General features: G+C 47.7%; 9 protein-coding genes across 9 annotated transcripts; 4 read left to right on the top strand and 5 right to left on the bottom strand.

Moving 5' to 3' along the window:
* Nucleotides 1–304: 304 nt before the first annotated feature.
* Nucleotides 305–2,504, bottom strand: N7517_006203 (fungal specific transcription factor domain-containing protein; the record flags this gene model as incomplete). Its single annotated transcript, XM_056723933.1, has 5 exons — nt 305–706; nt 763–1,263; nt 1,330–1,864; nt 1,938–2,430; nt 2,489–2,504. 5 exons carry the CDS (start codon nt 2,502–2,504, stop codon nt 305–307), a joined length of 1,947 nt encoding a protein of 648 aa, XP_056580183.1.
* A 439-nt stretch (nt 2,505–2,943) lies between these two features.
* N7517_006202 (uncharacterized protein) lies at nt 2,944–3,420 on the bottom strand (the record flags this gene model as incomplete). The annotated part of the gene is made up of 1 exon (XM_056723932.1): nt 2,944–3,420. One exon carries the CDS (start codon nt 3,418–3,420, stop codon nt 2,944–2,946), a length of 477 nt encoding a protein of 158 aa, XP_056580182.1.
* A 206-nt stretch (nt 3,421–3,626) lies between these two features.
* Nucleotides 3,627–3,830, top strand: N7517_006201 (uncharacterized protein; the record flags this gene model as incomplete). Its single annotated transcript, XM_056723931.1, has 1 exon — nt 3,627–3,830. One exon carries the CDS (start codon nt 3,627–3,629, stop codon nt 3,828–3,830), a length of 204 nt encoding a protein of 67 aa, XP_056580181.1.
* Nucleotides 3,831–4,652: 822 nt separating this feature from the next.
* On the top strand, nt 4,653–8,435 carry N7517_006200 (uncharacterized protein; the record flags this gene model as incomplete). Its single annotated transcript, XM_056723930.1, has 10 exons — nt 4,653–4,701; nt 4,757–4,947; nt 5,004–5,485; nt 5,541–5,992; nt 6,045–6,565; nt 7,243–7,381; nt 7,453–7,493; nt 7,558–7,987; nt 8,068–8,354; nt 8,418–8,435. The coding sequence occupies 10 exons, from the start codon at nt 4,653–4,655 to the stop codon at nt 8,433–8,435; spliced, it is 2,610 nt and encodes an 869-aa protein (XP_056580180.1).
* Nucleotides 8,436–9,179: 744 nt separating this feature from the next.
* N7517_006199 (uncharacterized protein) lies at nt 9,180–9,362 on the bottom strand (the record flags this gene model as incomplete). Its single annotated transcript, XM_056723929.1, has 1 exon — nt 9,180–9,362. The coding sequence occupies one exon, from the start codon at nt 9,360–9,362 to the stop codon at nt 9,180–9,182; it is 183 nt and encodes a 60-aa protein (XP_056580179.1).
* Nucleotides 9,363–9,930: 568 nt separating this feature from the next.
* Nucleotides 9,931–10,780, bottom strand: N7517_006198 (uncharacterized protein; the record flags this gene model as incomplete). The annotated part of the gene is made up of 2 exons (XM_056723928.1): nt 9,931–10,505; nt 10,579–10,780. The coding sequence occupies 2 exons, from the start codon at nt 10,778–10,780 to the stop codon at nt 9,931–9,933; spliced, it is 777 nt and encodes a 258-aa protein (XP_056580178.1).
* Nucleotides 10,781–11,132: 352 nt separating this feature from the next.
* Nucleotides 11,133–12,297, bottom strand: N7517_006197 (Cytochrome P450; the record flags this gene model as incomplete). Its single annotated transcript, XM_056723927.1, has 4 exons — nt 11,133–11,295; nt 11,350–11,947; nt 12,036–12,165; nt 12,220–12,297. 4 exons carry the CDS (start codon nt 12,295–12,297, stop codon nt 11,133–11,135), a joined length of 969 nt encoding a protein of 322 aa, XP_056580177.1.
* Nucleotides 12,298–15,772: 3,475 nt separating this feature from the next.
* On the top strand, nt 15,773–16,933 carry N7517_006196 (uncharacterized protein; the record flags this gene model as incomplete). The annotated part of the gene is made up of 4 exons (XM_056723926.1): nt 15,773–15,855; nt 15,913–16,345; nt 16,400–16,597; nt 16,649–16,933. 4 exons carry the CDS (start codon nt 15,773–15,775, stop codon nt 16,931–16,933), a joined length of 999 nt encoding a protein of 332 aa, XP_056580176.1.
* An 887-nt stretch (nt 16,934–17,820) lies between these two features.
* On the top strand, nt 17,821–18,396 carry N7517_006195 (SEC61-beta family protein; the record flags this gene model as incomplete). Its single annotated transcript, XM_056723925.1, has 3 exons — nt 17,821–17,823; nt 17,964–18,300; nt 18,362–18,396. The coding sequence occupies 3 exons, from the start codon at nt 17,821–17,823 to the stop codon at nt 18,394–18,396; spliced, it is 375 nt and encodes a 124-aa protein (XP_056580175.1).
* Between the last annotated feature and the right edge of the window lie 190 nt (nt 18,397–18,586).

Below are 18,586 nucleotides of genomic sequence, written 5' to 3'. Positions count from 1 at the left end.
CAGTAGAGCTTTTTGTGCCGTCTTTCTGAATAGTCTAAAATATAGCAGCGAAAAGAAGGCGTTTCGCACCAAAAGCATGAAAGATGGTTATGTTATGCTATCAAGAACATAAAGTGAGTGAGGCTCTAAATTATTTGAGAGTAGAATATGACGCTTCTTGATATCCTTCGATAGGAACGCTAATACAATGACCACATCGTTATCTCTGAATATATTTTGAGTAATATTCGAAGCCGGTTTATATCAGCATCTAGTGATAAATTTATAAATGTCTAGAGCGACAACAACGTGCCCCCCAAATCCCCTAAGTATTGGTCCATGATCGTAGTCTCTCCATTACTTCCGGAAGTGCAGACTCGAAATCTATATTCCCGACAGGGCTCTCGTTCGTGACATCTTCGCCGCCGTTGATCTCATGATTGAGATGCACCAGACATGTAGCTGCCAAGCCCCCTTGGAGTTTCATACTGGAAAGAGAAACCATAAGGACTTGTAGCGAGTCCATCAAGAGGCCAATTTTTCTCGGTGATGTGTTGTTCTCACTAGACGAAGAAGATGGCGCGGCTACTGGAGGAGTAGAAGAGCTACTCGAAGACGGAGCTTGCGGTCCGAAGCTGCCTACGTTGGAGAGTGGGTTTGACGGTTGAAGAGCGCGGACGAAAATCTGGGCTGCGGTGAAGATGGGCCAAGCGGTGAATGGATTCATCTTTGTTTGAGTTAGATTTTGTGACATTTATTCGAAAGTGCAGGGGGGTTTTTTACCTTGGCTGGGTTAAAGTTGTGTGCTTGTCGCACAGCATCGGCGATTTCGAAAGCGGCCTTCAAGCACTGTCCGGGGCTTTCCAATACGTACTTCTCCATGAGTCTGCTCTTTTGGGAATATTGTAGGGCACTTTGATGCAAAAGGATAGTGGTTGTTTTGAGAGTGATAAGGGCAAAGAATGCATTTGCATCAACTGCATATCGAGGCTCGTTTAGCTGGCTGAGTGTATGATCTGAGATATTCCTGATTATCTCATCAATACGGAAGTGTTCAGACCAGAAGGTGTAGCCGAATGAGGCGTTAGAAGACTCTTGTCGCTGTGATTTGCCATCGTGTCGCAGGCAAAGTGCGGCGAGGGTGCTAGTGAGAAGGAGTGCATTGAAGGAAGAGGTCGATACGTCATCCTCAAGTTTGGGGGGATCCATTAGGCTCAAAGGCTGACCAGAGAGTAGGATTGTCGCATCGTTGAAGGAATTTAAGTACGGTAAATGAGTTTCGATCTGAAAGTGAATTGATCATCAGCACAACCTCTTAAGATGGCCATCACATTGATGGTGCTCACTAACCTCTGAATGGTCCGGAGAAATACACAAGCCATATATTACACTTGAGAAAGCCTCAACGTTGTACGCGACCCAGAACGTTCGCCTCCTCTCCTCCAGCTCGACTTTGTCGCTAGTGGGACCGAGACGACTGCGACATCGAGTGGGCGGCCGACTATTGGGGTTACGATCGATGACATGCAGCCATAACTGCCTCACAAGCCAAGTCACAAGTCCGATGCTGGAAACTGCACGGTGGCAATTTAATTGCTTAACCTCATAAAGAGCTACGAGGATACAGGCCTGCAAGACGGGGAGTCCATGCAGAGTACTTTTTAGCCCGTCCTCTTGGATCTGATGCAGACACCTGCGAGCGTGCTGGTAGCATGTGTCTGCGACCTTTTCGTGGTCTCGAGTAAGGTCTGCCGCATGGGCACACATAGCGTATTGCAGAAATGTCATCTCGGGGTTGATTTGCTTCGTACTGATTTTCTCTAGGAAGCGCCACTTGTCCATCATCGGGTATGCAACATGCACAGTGTCAAAGTAGCGGTTTTGTCTGGTTTACAACGGTCAGGCATACAATGCTTTTTGAGGGGGATCGGTGAACATGTTGAGTTTGGACAACTTACAAACTCAAGATGACCTCTGATGGTATATCTGGGGTGCTACTCGGACTACTTTGACCCATATCCCGAGCGACGGTAAATTCACCGAGATCGGCTCGCAAATCAATGGGGCTGGCTGCCGGCTGGTCAAAGCCAGCAAAAGTATCAGGTACGTTGAAGTTGGGCACAGAACTAGCGCTCCCAAAATAATTATTGGGCGAAAGGATTTCCCAGTCTTTCCCTCCCAAAGACGGGAGGAGCGTATCAGTCATGGTTGAGAAGGAGGGATTTATCGATGATCCAAACAACTGGGCAGATTCGGACTGATTAACAGAGAAGTTGTTACTCAATAAGGGCGAGTTGCGGGCATCGAGACTTTGGGGAGGAGCAATCGGAGAAAGTGATATGGGTAGCAGTCGCTCGTCAACTAGCGAAGTCACCGGATTTGAAGGAAACGACATTTCGTTTCTCGTTACGTCTTTGTTGGACTGGGCAGTTAAAGCAGCCTCTGCTTGGACTGATCGGGGGAATTAGCTAGCTCCGATACCTCGCAGGTTTGATGTTATCCCACTTACGAAGTCTACCATTCATTTGCTTCAGAGCATCTGCAAGGTTCACACGTTCTCTTTCGGTTTGATATACACATGTTTGACCCTTTCGTATACATCTCTGGCAGCTGGGCAGGCCACCATCGCATCGGATCTTGCGCTCCCGGCATGCCAGGCAGGCCACATGTCTGCTCCTCATCGCGGACAAATGCCAGTCATTAGTGGTCCCTACTGGGTTAACCGTGTGGGGCTAATCTAAAAGAGAAAGGATAGGGAACGAGAGAGGGCTATTGACGCTAGAGAACAGTTATATTTGAGCGGAGCCCAGGATTAATAATTGGGGGCCATTCGGGTAGAGACTTGAGCTAGTCCCAAAGTGAAATCACGAGGAGGCATAAGTACCTGTTACTCTGTACCCTCAGTAATATCAATTACATGTCACGCCCTTGTGGGTGTTCCCACCAGTTAAGTCTCTAAATCCCTTATCGAGTTTCCTTCTTCCGCTCCCCTGGGTGATCCTCCGATATGTTCGAAATCACCCGGTGTTGTTCATCCAGTGGGCGGCTCCTTATCAGACTAACTGGCACCCAGCAGTATTTTTGGGGCGCTCCTTTCAGGATATTTGTTGAAATCGCCCTTTCCAAGCTGATGGATTCCTTCAACATCCACAGAGAAATGATTTCGTATCCGTACTTAGATTTCTTTTTGCCGGCGTTGAAATCTGCATTGCCGATTCCATCGTCATTTGGCACATTTCCGGGAGGTTTCCCTGCAGATATACGAGCGACGTATTCGAGTCGTTTGACGGGAGAAGTGGTGTAGAACCAGATGCGGCGAACACTGGGCGGGAGGAGATATCCTCGGTATTCGTGGTTCTTCGCACCTGAAGCAATGTTGCGCATGTGCTCGGGTTTGATGCTCATAAAAATATCTGAGCTTGATTTAGTGGGCAGTAGCATCGTAGGGATGAGTATGGGTAATCAATCAGAACGAAATCAATAAGGCACCTCGTTGATTCAGGAAAGTTGGAGGAAAAGTCCAATAATTTCATGTTTTCATTATGTGAAGCGGTGAGACTACTAAGTGTTTAGGGGTTTCCTAGTAATTGCCTCGCATTTCTATGGATTCTTTTAGCCAGATGTCCTATACGGGGCAAACGCAAGGGATGGGGTTCAAAAATACGGAGTTACTTGAGGTGGAGGAGATTTGCACCTACTGGTTCCTCTCAGGAGTCAAGTCCGTTTACCTCCGGGAAATTCAGCATAACTGGGAGGATGACAAGGCAGCTGAGATCCTGCAGAACATCATCTCGGTTATGTCGGAACAGTCGCAGATTTTGATCGACGATCCGGTCCTTGATGACATGTAGATGTACATCATGCATGGCAGTACCGCAGTATATAGGATCCAATCATCACGGCCCATCGTCACCCTTCCTTAAAGATTGTTTGAGCTCTTATCTAAGCAGTCCTTTGTATGCCATCTAACTAACTATCCATAATAAGGACTTTGATTATCTGGTTCATATGATATCAGAGATGTTATACTTTCGGGTGAATTATAGATAGTTCTCTTTTTGCATATAGTGCTATCATACGGAACTTGGTCATTGTAGCTGGTCCGAAGGAAGCGGTCATTTTTAGAAAACAAAACAAAGCAGAATCATGATCGTCATTCTAGAAGCATAGCTGCTGATCTACCCCTTAAATGGATGCATGTGAATGCCATCCAATCTATGCTAGGAAGATTATGTTGAATGACTCAGCATTATCTGCATAAAAACTGGCTGAGACCTCGCTTGCATACAGCTGGCCAGATTAACAAGATGTGGTGAACCTTGTCTCCATTGATCAGATTGGCTGGAAAACTAGTGTACATAGGTACATAGTTTCATGTATCTAATCTCCTTTAGATTAAACATACTCCTTGCTTCTATTAAAATCATCATCGCCAGGAACAGGTAAGTGGGTCAAGTCTAAACTAGCTCGTGACTGGGAGACCTCCTTTCCCCGGACGTGCCCTCAACGTGGCCCCCAGGCACTTTCAACCTTTAACATTTACAATCCTTTTTTTTTCTCTGGCGCCTATACTTCTGCGACATGGATCTGTAAGCGCCTGTCCTTATCACCTGCCTGCGTCACCACTCGCCCACCTTCTCCGCTTTCCTGTCGCCGAGGCATGATCCCGCAACATGGAATCAGTCGTGTATGAGAACTCGCCTTTGGCTGAATATTTGGAAGGTTCGCTATATCCCAAGATACCCGGGAAATTCAAATCCGCTGACATCCGTACCAGGGGAGGGTGGAAACGAAGAGAGCTGGCCCGTGGAGAACCAAAGCGACGATGAACATACCCATACCTTCAACTTTGCCCCTCAGGGGTCTTCCAAATTCCAGGATCGCGTTCGAAACAAACTACCGAAGCCTCTCAATCTCCGAGGCACACCACATGGGGAACTGATCAGGAAACTATATGACGCTTGCTCGGTACGACCCCTCGTCTACGATGGCACGGGATCATACTAACGCTTCTTCTCGTCTAGTCCGCCCTGAACGTCCGATTAGCACGAAGCGACAACGAACGATTTTTGGAACAATTTGGCTACGTTATTGTCGCGTCGCAACTGTTGAACGAACACAGCGCTCCTTCCTACACATCCGCTGCAGATGTCCTATCTGCAAAACAACCCTCAACTCTCCCGTCCCTATCTACAACTTTTGGAATTCAAGGCGCCCTTGTCACAGCCCTCACATCCTTTTCTATTGCTTGGTTATTACATTGGAGCCGTTCAAGGACTGGGTCAGGACCCAGTCTCAAGAAAGTTGGAGTGCTTCTTATATTTGTGCCTGCTGTCGGTATCTTGTTCTATGCTTTCGCAAAACGACAGTGGTTGAAATATCTCCGGCACCAGGCTGTTGAAGCAGCTGGAACTTTTATTGGAAATGCTCAAGGATTTGATTCGGCTGCGTCGGCTTCCGTGGTCTTTATTCAGGAGGTTGAACTTGTATCCAGAGGTTATCGGATGTAAGAACGCGACATTTCTATTCAAAGTGATAACGGGACTAACGCAATATCACAGAAGTACTCCTCTACCACCCATCAGTCGGCTGGAGGATGCAGTACAAACGCGACGATGCTTGAGATTGCGCCGAGCGGTGTCCGAATGCTTCTACTCCATGCTCGAGCGGTATATTCAATCCCAGAATACCTTACGCCCACTGACCGATGAAGGCGATCTTGCGAAATATTACGACATTTATGACATTGGACTGGAAGAACTCGAAGGAATTGAGGTGTCCCTGTCGCAGCGAACCAACGAGGATCAATACTCGTTGCGCTCCCTGAGGGATCTATTTGGAAAACTGTACAGCGTGAGAAAAAGCGTGTTGTGCTGCTTGCTAGCCCTCAGCGCCGATGGTGGTGGCTCTGATATTGCTCGGTGGAGTTCTGCCGTTGAGGAAATGCGTGAGCTTGCTACGGTGACTGGCAACAGCATGCTGAAAATGACAGCAATTTTAAACGAGGAGGACCGTGAGTGATAACTTTTATTTTATGACACGAAAACGTTGGCTAATATTCGCAGGTGATAACATTCCTCCCTCCCCATTACCTTCCGCCTCGCCAAGCAGGGACCACCTACGTGCTCAATTTCGACGGCTCAACTCTTTGTCACAAGGGGTCCGTGCCTTGCATGCTAAAATGCACATTGCCAGCGAGGAGTCACATGCCAATCTAGAACGCGCAGACCCCGACTTTGAAGCCACCCTCCTTACACAATATGACTCGGTTGGCAGTGATCTTAGGGCTCTTCTCCAAGAGTGGGAAGTTGGTAGAGTCGCCTTGGTAAACCAACATGATCGCCTTAGTGTCGGGGATCGCTCGCGACCGCCAAGTACTTTCTTGTTACCTATGTCCCCCACTCCTAGCCTGGGAGGATCTACCGCAGTCGAGGGCAGCCCGATGGATGCACTTGAAGCCTTAACTGGCGAGGGCCGGCCGGATCTGACCCAGACCTATGATGACGAGGAAATTTTCGAAGCTGTTGTACTCCCGGCCTCGAGAAACAAGAGAGTTTCTTTGACAAGAGACGAGCGTCTCGCGCGTGTACGAGAAGACCGTGCCAGACAGGCGACTGCCAGAGAAAAGGTAGATGCCAGCACTAACATGCTCAAGGAATTGGAAATGGTCATCAAGCAGCGACCAGGAAACAACTCTGCGAAGCGAGTTACCAGCATATAAGACAAGGCTTGGATCTCTGTCTCATGCTTGATGCATTCCACAGAATCCCTTTATTTTCGTCTGCGCCATCCGGCACAGCTTTGACTTCAACCAGCGCTAGCAGCTGGAAGTCACAAATTGATACCCACAACATGTATAGACGGAGCCCGGCGACAGCGGTGTTTTATTCGAGGACTATTGCTTTTTGCTTTTTGCTACTTGCTACTTTGCTTATCACTTATTTCTTTTGTACCATTATTACCTGTCCGACTGTCTTTAAGTGATCTTCGATGGCGATTATTTCGGCATTCATTTCCGTTGAGTGTGGGATTAACGTCGATTTCTTTTCCAATTTGTACATTACAGCAGACTTTTCTGCAAATGAATTATCCTTCTAATATCTATGCCACTGGTAAATCATTATATCGGCAAACCCCTATGGGGGTGTATATTCAGCAGGCCTTATTGCCTTGTCGCCTGAGGTGTCAAACTTAACCTAAAAGGGACATATCGCCAAACGCGACCGCGTCTTCCCCACCCTCTTAACGCGATCCTTATATTAGACTGCTGCCTCTTTCATCTTCGCTCAAATACATACCCAGTTCACTCTCCTCGTCCTCCTACCACCCTCTTCACTTCAAAAAGACACACACTCTCCTCATATTTCCTTACGACCCAGTTTTAAATACACACACATCAAGAGTAAGTCAGCCAACCCCCAAATCGAAAAGATTGTTGTGTGCGAAGAATCGACCAATTAACCCACTCTCTAGTGTTGGAAGCACGATTGGAACAGGCCAGCCTTCTGAAGCGCGTATGTGATCTATACCACTCAAACAATTCGGCAATGGACAAACTACTAACACTGTTGTGTGTAGGTCGTCGACGCCATCAAGGATCTTGTCCAGGACTGCAACTTTGATTGCAATGACTCCGGAATCGCTCTCCAGGCTATGGACAACTCTCACGTTGCCCTAGTTTCCATGCTGCTCCGCGCCGAGGGTTTCTCTCCCTACCGCTGCGACCGTAACATCGCCCTCGGCATCAACCTGCTCTCCCTGACCAAGGTGCTCCGCGCCGCCCAGAATGAAGACATCCTGACCCTCAAGGCCGAGGATTCCCCCGATGCCGTCAACTTGATGTTCGAGAGTGCAGAGACAGACCGACTGAGCGAGTACGACATCAAGCTCATGGATATTGACCAGGAGCACCTGGCTATCCCCGAGACTGAGTACGCTGCCACCGTGGAGATGCCTTCTTCCGAGTTCCAGCGCATCTGCAGAGATCTCAACGCGCTGTCCGAGTCAGGTTAGTAACTTCTTCCTCGGGGCGATACCCAAGCCCGGCTGGCAGACAGAAAAGTCCCGTCGTGCTAACTTCTTTTGTAGTCGTGATTGAGGCCAGCAAGGAGGGTGTCAAGTTCTCCTGCCAGGGTGATATCGGTAACGGATCCGTCACCATCCGCCAACACACCAACGTCGACAAGCCCGACCAGAACGTTGTCATCAACCTCTCCGAACCCGTCGCCCTGACCTTCTCCCTCAAGTACCTCGTCAACTTCTGCAAGGCCTCCAACCTGTCTTCATCTGTCGTGCTGCACCTCTCCCAGGAAGTGCCGCTGCTCGTTGAGTACGGTCTCGGAAGTGGCCACCTGCGATTCTACCTCGCTCCTAAGGTAAGTTCTTGACTTTTCTAACGTCGACATCATTGGAAACCTAGCTAACGGGTTTAAACACAGATCGGTGACGAAGAGTAAACGAATCATTCGGTGATTCGAGGGGATATGGGCAATGCTAAAAATGAAGCTCGATGATAATAGAGAGAACTTGGAGGAAAATGTTCTTTCACTACATCCCTGACAACAGGGGTTTTACAAGATGTTCACGATAATTTACACATTCAGCGGTCGAGGTTTCGATCTCGCAAATTTTTCCAAACATGCATCCTTCACCTAGAATCATAGATTACCAACATCACTACGAGTAAGACGATTTTTAGGATATTTCGCCGGCCATTCAGCTAGCAGAAAGATATAATTCATGAATAAATGTATTTTATTATGCCCACCACTCTGAATAAAGCCCCCACAAACCCAACACCAACACCAGCGACCGAAACCCAACGCGCCCGCAGGCAAATGACCCTAAGGAACCTCGCAGGGAAGGTCCACAACCCCACTAATCAGCAAGGTCGCCAAAAAAAACTCTTCCCAGACATCCCCAAAAAAACCAGGGGAAACAAGAACTGACCTGTAAAAAAAAACGAAGCGCCATCCCCACCAGAATGATCGGAATCGAATGATACCATCCATCCCTCCGAAGAGAAGACAGAGCAAGGTATGCTGCGTATTGCACTAAAGTGTCATCACACACAATCTCCGCACTGACTCTCCCAGGGGCATCGGAAACAAGAACCCATGACAACAAGTTGCCACAAGCCCCGCCCCTCCGCCCGATGTTTCTGATGTCAAGTGCAAGTGTGGGTAAGAAGTGATCTAGGATCACACCAGGCCCTCACGGGCAGGACCGGCGCCGACGCGCGAAAACGAACGACGGCGCGGGTTGGGGTTTGAAGATTCCTCCGAATTTCTCATTTGCAAGGGGTCTCGACGTGCTCTGGGCGGAACCCAGAGCTGCGAGGACGGGCTGGGGAGCTCGCCGTGTGTAGCAAAGAAACGCAGCATTGGTGGGGATGGCGCTTGAAGAAGGGAAATTTGGGGGTTGAGGTGGGTTTGCGGGTTTTATATTGCTGTCACGTGGGATGAGTCATCTGTGCGCTTGTCCCGTTTGGGAGGTATAGGGCAGCGAGGTTTTTAGTTGGGTTATAGCTATACTATGTTTGGATGTGCTGCTTTGTTTTATGTCAACTTTGATACAGGGTGTCTTTTTTGTATTGTCTAAGCTGGTTTGAGGCAATTTTGTAGCTGAGGTTAGCGTGTACTCTCAGTTTCGGCCTCCCAGAACACTCTGCTCAGTATCTGTCCAATGGCTGACGGGATGTACTAACTGGAGCAGACTAATTGCGTGTTGACAAGCTTGTTTAAACTAGCTCCTATGAGGGTGATAAGTAACTTTCGTTTATTCTGCGCTTAAGATACCTGACTAACCTCGGAGTGACTGTCTGCGCTGAATATATACCTCGGAAGATTGACTCCGCTATGTAGCTTCTTGGGATCTAATAGCAATTATCCTATATCACAAGAGCTATGCTTGAACATGTAAAGGCTGGTTATAATCGAAGAAAGCCCTGGTCTAAATTTGCTCGAAAGCCCGAACGATATACATCTTCCCTTGAACCTCCACCTTCTCGCCCGGCACCTTCCAAGATCCCTCTCCTTCCCCATCAAACCCAACCATCATCGAAGGCAAAGCACCTGCATCCTCCCCAACCGAATACTTCTCACTCCACCCCGATCCCCATTCTTCCCTTCTGGCACTAACATCCCCGGCGGATTTCTTAACAACAAACTCCCCAGAAGGAGTCTTCTGTCGCGTATGAGTCTGCTCCTGACTCAGCGCCAAATACGTTCCCCAGATGCGACCGATAAAAGTCTTCGTAACCGTCACTTCTCCTTCTCTACTGCCGATATCTCCATCATCCGACTCCAGCACCCACGAAAGACCTTTGTCGGGCCCCTCGGGGCCCTCTCTAAATGGCAACTCCCGCCATACCTCCTCATACTCCTTGTCGGGTGCACCGGGGAGATCATGACGAGGCATAGATCCCATCTCGAGATCATCGCCGTTTGGTAAGGGGACAAAAGTTCCACAATCGATGGTCTCAAAGGCATTGTGAGAGTCGAGCTCGTGGGAGAATGTCACCCGCACTATTTAGTTGGTTAAAGAGTTGTTCATATTGCTTCGCTGATGCAATGCATCCTTTGGATGTAGTCAACTTACAAGGGTCCTGGCTCTCCACAATCCTCTGTCCGGCAATTGCCCAGTCTATCTTGCCTGTTTCCGTTTCGATCCGTAGATCAACGTACCAGTCCTTCACGGACATCACGATTGTGTCGGTTGTTTCTTCGGCTGGTCCTGTGATCCATCGGAATGAGATCCGCTTGGAGAAGCGACAGTTGGATTGGTCGGGTTTGATGGCCATATTGGATTTTGGTGTGAGAGTTGAGTGTTTGGATATGGGGAGGATGTGTTTATGAGATTGGCTTAATTGTAGATAGTCTGTGCTATCTTAGGATATATTTGCTTAGATATGTGACCGAATTGGGAATGTTGAAGAGAAGGATCACTTATCTTTCCCCTCCCCCGCATTGGCTTGAGATACCCGCATTCCACCTTGTCGATCTGTGATTACATACCAGGTATGTACATAGGTATCATTCGTGATGTTATTATATGGGGAGTTAGTATCAAAATCTGATTATCACATTAAATTCTGAATTTACAGTAGTTTTCGATAAAAAGAAACCAAGACATCCAATATCACTCTATATATGTCACTCTACAGCAATAAAAACCAGCTTACAGCTCTGCCCCTTGGGCCTCGAAGAGATAATCTGATCATCCAGCTTCATCGAAGCAGTCATATCCCAAGCCACCGTCGTCCGATACCGAGAATACACTTCCCGAAGCAACATCTTCATCTCAACAAGCGCAAGACTAAACAGATCATCAATCAGCACTAATAACCCAGAAAGAAAGAGCATAACTCACTTTTTGCCCGTACACCCCCTCCCACCCGTAGCAAAGGAAAAGAAAAGCCTATTCCGCTCAGCAGCCCCCTCCTCAACAAGCCACCGCTCAGGATTGAACCGATTAGGCTCAGGGAAAACACTCTCATTTATCCGATGCACCGAATAAGGCTGACAGCTAACAATCGTATGTTCCGGAACGACGAACCCATCAATCTCCCTTCCACCAGCAGGTACATAGCGAGGTAGCGACATTGGAATAGGCGGCGCACACCGCAGCGCCTCTTTAATAACAGCGTCGAGATACACGTAGCTATCTAAGGGTGCATCGGCCGGTGCACCGGTAAGCTCTTTGTAAAGACTTTGCTGGAAAGAGAGGTTCTGAGGTTGTGAGAGCTCCCACATTAAGAAACACAGACCATCGCCTGTTGTGTCGATGCCGGCGGCCATGTGGTCTTTGCATTCTGCGGCGGCTTGCATTAGTTCCAGGTGTGACTCTTTGCGTTTGAGTTTTTCCATTAGGGAGTGGCCGTCGAGGTCGATTTGGGTGGCCATGTCTAGGACGTATTGGTTTGCTTTGGGGGCGCTGCGGGCGTGGAGGGATTTTGGGAAATAGGGTGCTAATGAAGGGAGATAGTATTCCAGGAGGTTTTCTGTTTTTGCTTTAGATTTATCGCGGGAATATAGAGAATTGGGCAGAGCACGTACTTTGGAGACTTTGATGGTAGGTCAGTTCGTGCATGATATCAAAATCTTCGGCTATGTTGAGAGATCTGAGGCCGCCGGGGCTGAACATGAAATGGGTAACGCAGTCCAGGGCATAGCAGTGAAGTAAAGACTGAGAGGATTAGCATTTCTCATGTTGGATGTTGTAAATTTATTGAAAACTCACGTATACATCCACACTCTTTTGGCCAGCCTCGACACACTTGGACACGAATGTCGTAGCCCTTTCGTGGATAACAGCCATGGGCTTCTCTTTCATGATATTGGTCATGGCATATCTATCGGCAAAGATCCGTTTTCTTTTGCTATGCTGGTGGCTATTAGCATTTGGACATTTTATTTCTATCAGGAGTAAGTACCTCATCTTTCAATAAAGTAGAAAACATTGTCCTAAGTTCTGTATTAGTGACTGCAAGCTATTCATCTGGCGCAGATGCTTACTTGATCTTGAATTGCCTGAAAAGGTCATAGTACTCTGTCTTGTCATACCCACTACCCCCCGAAGCATAAATCTCTTTAATCGCATCCAAGCTGGTAAATGATACTTCATTGGGGCTCAGCCGGACAACAGGACCATAGATCTTGTGCAAGCGGTGGACTGACTCTCGTCGATTCGCAGTAAACTCTTGATACTTAATCCATAAACTTGTAAATCGAGTATACCACGGACCCGGAATCGTAGACAAGGGCGAGAGGAGTCCGCGGACGACAATATACCCGCAAAGGAAGATAGCCCCGACCCACAGAGACAGCATGTTATCGTCTCAGATAGCTTCAGAATATTATAATGTTGCTGAGAATAGCGAATATGCACCCTACACTTATTTATATCATTTGATTGAATCCCCAATTCCCATTAGATAATAGACATAGACTTGGAGATTTGCCGATATCATATCGGAGTGCGGGGAAGGGCAAACAGGCGATAACGTTTCACACTTTAAACCAAAAAGGGAAGTCTGAGGAGATGATAGGGTTGCTGACAAAAAAAAAATCATTCCCAATGTTTGTTACTCGGGCTTGTCCCGGTGTGGCGTTCATATAAGGCGCGTTGCAGGGATATGGTTTCGTCGCCCATACGACCAAGTGGGTTACAGATCATTTATGCGACCGAGCGTTCATCCAACAGTTTCCTGGTCTAGCGGTTATGATTTTCCGTTAACAAATGCGATTAGCAGATGTTCCGGAAAGGTTCTGGGTTCGATTCCCAGGGAAACTATTTTTTGTCTTTTTCATATATTTCATCTTATATTTTTGCTTTCGAAAGGTCGAGTCAATTGATGTATATTAATCTGTTGAATAAAAATTTTAAGGCACCGCCGATCACTTTAGACGTTGGATATCTGATTCGTCCACTGCACAGCTTGCCATGCGTTACCACACAAGCTCTCGAACACAAATTTACCGCAGCCGAAGCCACGATCAAAGCCACAAAACAATTTGGATATATTTCGCGTTTATCATTGAAAACTGCAAGAATAAGGATAAAATAGTAGTCAATCGACGGTGCGTTGGGTTGCAATGATATTCCTTTTTACTTCTGAACCCATCTATGTATATATTATCAATAGGAGCTTCAGCACTGATCTTTGCGCCATAGCTAGTATTGGCCTTCCGAGATGCTTCTGGTATTGTATTGTACCTGGGAGTGTAGGCCAGTCATGAGGCGGCTTTTCTATAGTGGACAGCTTCCTAAATTGGATTGCTTAGTATTGATATGGCTATTAACAATCTTACTACCTATCCCGAGACATATTACAAACGGGTTGCTGTCCTAGAAAGACACGATCAGCTAGCGATTTGCATTCTTAACCATGATATAATCCTTAGCATAAAAGACATTAAAGGTAGAGAATCAATCTGCATTCATCAGTTTCATTGTCGGGCTTGTCTTTGCCGAGCTATCCGGCGCCGGCTGAATGAGCCATTGGCTCGTTGGTCGCCTAGCCGCGCGAGCTAGATCTTAACGCACAAACATATATAACTGAGACATTGGCTCGGGTATCTATTAGCTAGGGACGTGGAGGGTTGAACTTATGGACCTTTCTATTGACCGGATCCAGCGCCAGATGACTGAGGGCCGACTAGTTTATGGATGCTCTCGGCTACTTCTGGAACATGGATCAGAGATGATCATGTCTTAGATTATGGCTATTGACATGGGGTTGGTATATATGTTTCGACTGGGTTGGGCATGGTTTATCGGACTTTACACAAGTCCGCTGGTCTCAATCTGAGTATTTTTTTTAGCGGACTTCGGCCGACTGTAATAGGATGAATGTGGATCTGATCGGCGCAAGGTGTCATTTGCACATTAGGGTTGATACCGGTGAATGCGGTTCGGAGATCTAGCCTACTAGATACATGCAAACGCACTTGAATTTGGTAGATTTAGGAGAATGAAGATGCAATAAGAGAAATAGACATAAGAGTCTACATGAAAACAAATTATATTTTAGTACCGAGGTAGGTAAACACATGAACCAAGGATGGTCCTTCAGGGGCCATGGCTCGGACTATCTTTAAAACGTCTCAGCCACCTTCCTCAGCCACATTGGCCGTACATGGCTTTCCATATGTGTACAATATATGTTTCACAGCCTTACCTCCACATTGATTTCCGGGGATGGTACTCCGTATTCATTGGGGCTTGGATTAATTACTAGGTGTCACAAGTTAAGCATGCATTAAACTGACATGATTAAGTAAGCCACTGGGGCACCTCCAGGGCTGGAAGGTTGGAACCCCGGGCGCACGGGATCAAGAACTACATAGTTCCAAGGTCGTTCTCTTGGATGAACTAGAAGAGTATATATTTACCTATGTACAGTTTACCCACATATATATGTAAGGTAAAATACATAAAGAGTCTGGACTCGACCTAAGTTTGGTACCTGTCGCATATGGGTCCCACTCCACTCAGGAGAAAAGGCGTTGAAATGCAAAAAATAGCTCGGCTGGAGAAACTGTGTATGGTCGCGTCTAGAATTGTAGTAAGCACTGCCTTGTGTACGGGACTCCGTACTGTTACGGAGTACCAGTAGGAGCTCAGGTGCATACTGCGTAATGTGTGTGACCCGCCCCATGGTATGTGGACAACTCTGAACCCCAGACCCCTACTTTTTCTCCCGTCTCGAATCCTGGCCTTATTTTTCCCTTCAACACTTGTCACTCGTTCCTTACACCATTTTTCCTTTTCGAGGGTTGCATTGTATTGTATCGCACACATTCCCTCTACTCCCCCGCCCGATAATTCGGAACTCCGCGGGATAAAGAAAACAAACAAACATACGGAGTAAAAGAGAATTATCTATCTTTAATTCATCTCTTGAGCAGTCTGCTAGACGGTCGAATGCCCCTGTTGAGGCTTGCCTGCATCTCCTGACGAATCCTAACTTGCCAACTAAATTGCCAAGCCACAGAAGCACACGAGCCTCCGGGTGTTTCAATCTGCCCTTTTCCCCCGTGTCGGGCCTATTTCCCACCGGACCTTATAAAGTGAAAAGCCACCGTCAGGTGGTCACACCGTCACCGTGTCTTTCCCTCACCACCCTGCCGACTTGAGCTCCACCACGGAGCCACTCGGCAAGATTCCTTCACACGGGTCGCGCGCATCTCTCTTAGGGGGGTCTTTTGATCCCGCCTTTCGACGTCCAGGAGGCGGCTTTCGCGCAAGAGAGGGATACGCCAACGTCACTCCTGCGACCCATACACCCAGGATGTATCTCCCAAACACACATTGGACGTGGTCCTTTGCGATCGTCACACTCGTCCAAACAATCGTAACACTCGGCCTTGAAAGGTATGGAATTTCGAAGCGAACCACCGGAAATCAATATTAACGTCGTCCTTTTCATAGTTACATCTTCGCAAACTTTCAAATCCAAGAACTCCCAAACAACAGTCCCGCTTCAAAAACTATCCCTACTTTCCTCGCCCTCTATGGTTTCGGTTTCCTCTACGAGCTCGTGCTAGTATATGATGCTCTGCGCATGAAGAATACAATTCAGGTCATCGGATTGTGTATCTGCAATGTTGGCCTCCTGATTTACGGCGCTGTTCAAGTGAAACAAATTCGAGAGGCGGTCACCACCTTGGCCCTGATGAAGATGATCAGTCCGGTTGTCTGGGCTCAGTCCGAGCCGTTCCTAATCATCATTCCATGCATTGTGGCATTGGGGACATTATTGATGACTTTTGTCGCCTATAAGCTCTACGACGAGTTTGCGTGGACAATCTACAAGCATATCAGTGCTGATCTGCGTATGAAGCGTCGCTATCTCACCTACCAGGTTTGTGTTCTGTTCGACCTTCCCATAAATAACACTAACCAGTTCGCGAATCAGATCTATATCGCTCTCTTGAAATTCGATTTCTTTTTCTTCCTGGGCTTTACTGTCCAGTTCCTCGTCTTGGTCTCCTCGACCAGCATGGACATTGAATTTGCGCTTACGGTGGCTGCCATCCCTGTGACCATTCTCATTTTGGTCTGTGGCGCCTGGTTTGTGCGACGAGAGACCATGGTTGGCATGATCATCATCATTGTAAGTCAGCAACACCAGCAATGTTGATCCAGCTCCTAACTATCTTACCAGCTTCTCTTATTCGCCGCGATGGCATATTTCTGCTTCAAGCTCTTCCGAATGTGGTCCCCAGCAACATACTTCAAATACCTGCCCGCTCGACCATCGATGACCTTCTTCGCCATCATCACCATCATTTTGATTGTGATCACTATCGTCAACGCTTGCCTGTGCGTCCACAACTTCAACCGCGGTTTGAAGCCCCACATCAACAAAAAGAAGAACAAGGAAGCAGAAAAGACAACCGAGCTCTCTTCGAACCTTACCCAAGTACCATCACGAATGATGATCGATTGATCATCTGGTGCGAAAAACGGTGCTGTTTCTATAAGTACCTTCTCTGGGGCGTTAAATTTTGGATCGCCATCTCTTTCTTAATCTGTGAACTTCGTGTCTGTGTGGACACCTTGAAATTTAGCCTGATCTCTTTGTGCATTTTGCTTTCTTGCTTCTGGGCTTTCGGCTCAGTATGATACCTCATCGCTGTCATATCTGCTCTACCCATCTCCCATTTTCCCTGGCTCTGAGCTGTCAAAAAATTCCTGTGATTTTACTTTCCTTGATTTCCTTTACATGTTCATATCCATACCCCCATACCCCATACCCCCTGCACGAGTGCACCGACGGCGTTATCTGGATGATTTGATTTCCGGAGGTGTTCTCCATGTCTTACGACAGCCATTAATGCTTTCTCCGATGAATGTGAGCTAGTCTTTCTTATTAATTCAATGGACTAGACACGTGGATGGTGTAGTAGCTGCTATATTAATAGAATTGATCTCAGAATATCATACAGTATCATACTTTGTAGGGATAGTGTATGGAAAAACGAGTATTGCTAGCCATTCACTACTAAGTGTCAAGGATCGTGACTTGTAGACTTATATTGAAGTCACTCGCTAATCTCGTAGAGTGCCATTGCAGTAATGTGCGCCGAGCCATTCTGATTGGTGGATCTTTATGTACTGTAAATACTGGTAATTGTCGCCCAAATCGCCCCCAACCGCCGGGGTTGACAGATCAAATACGGTATTACCCAAGAAACCGCGATCGTGGCCTCAACTCCGCAAACCTCCCTTTCAGACCCTCTCAAGCTCCTCCTTTCCTTTCTCCTTGAATTGCAATTCCGTCTTTCTTTTAATATCTTCTTTTTCCCCTTTACACTCTTCCACACATTAATCACAATGGTAAGTCCATCCACACCAGACCCGGATCCCATCAATCACCGATCCGACGATCAAGCCAGCTTGCCCCCATCCATCAACGCAACAACCCATTGCGAACCATCTAGATCCTCAATCCCACAACTAACACAATGTACTACCAGGCCTCCCCTCGCCCAGCATCTCCCCTCACCTCAGGCGCCGAGTCCGGCCCTGACTCAAAGTCCGGTGCCGTCGCAGCCACCGGCAACTCCGTCGGCCGTCCCTCCTCCCCCTCGACCCCCGGTGGTCCTCGTGCTGCCATGCGCCGCCGTGCCGCCGCCGACCACAAGGAGACCCTGCGCAATGCCCGTCCCAGCTCCACCCGCTCTGCCGGCGCCGGTGGCTCGTCCGGAACCATGCTCAAGCTCTACACCGACGAGAGCCCCGGTCTCCGCGTTGACCCCGTTGTTGTCCTGGTCCTGAGTCTGGGATTCATTTTCTCCGTTGTTGGTCTGCACGGTAAGAACTCCTAGAGATGAGATGGAGTGGTTGAATTCGTTGCTAATTTCTTCATTTCTAGTCATCGCCAAGATCACCCGCAAGTTCTCCGCTTAAGCACTTGATCAGCTTCAATTGCGCAGTTGATATCCCGTGAGATGCTTATTATCTATCTCGGGTGTTGACTGCGCCCTCCCCCGACCTCGAATCTTCCTCTCCTCATACCACCTCACTTACCCACTCCTATACCCCGTGACCCTTGGGCCATTTCTCGTTGGTGGCTGGAACCAAATCAACCCTTCCGAAA

This window comes from Penicillium concentricum, assembly GCF_028827145.1.
Source record: "Penicillium concentricum strain IBT 3081 chromosome Unknown utg000002l_segment0_segment0, whole genome shotgun sequence".
Lineage (NCBI taxonomy): Eukaryota > Fungi > Ascomycota > Eurotiomycetes > Eurotiales > Aspergillaceae > Penicillium > Penicillium concentricum.
Note: the sequence above shows the minus strand (reverse complement) of the source record. Positions and strands in the feature narration are given on the sequence as shown.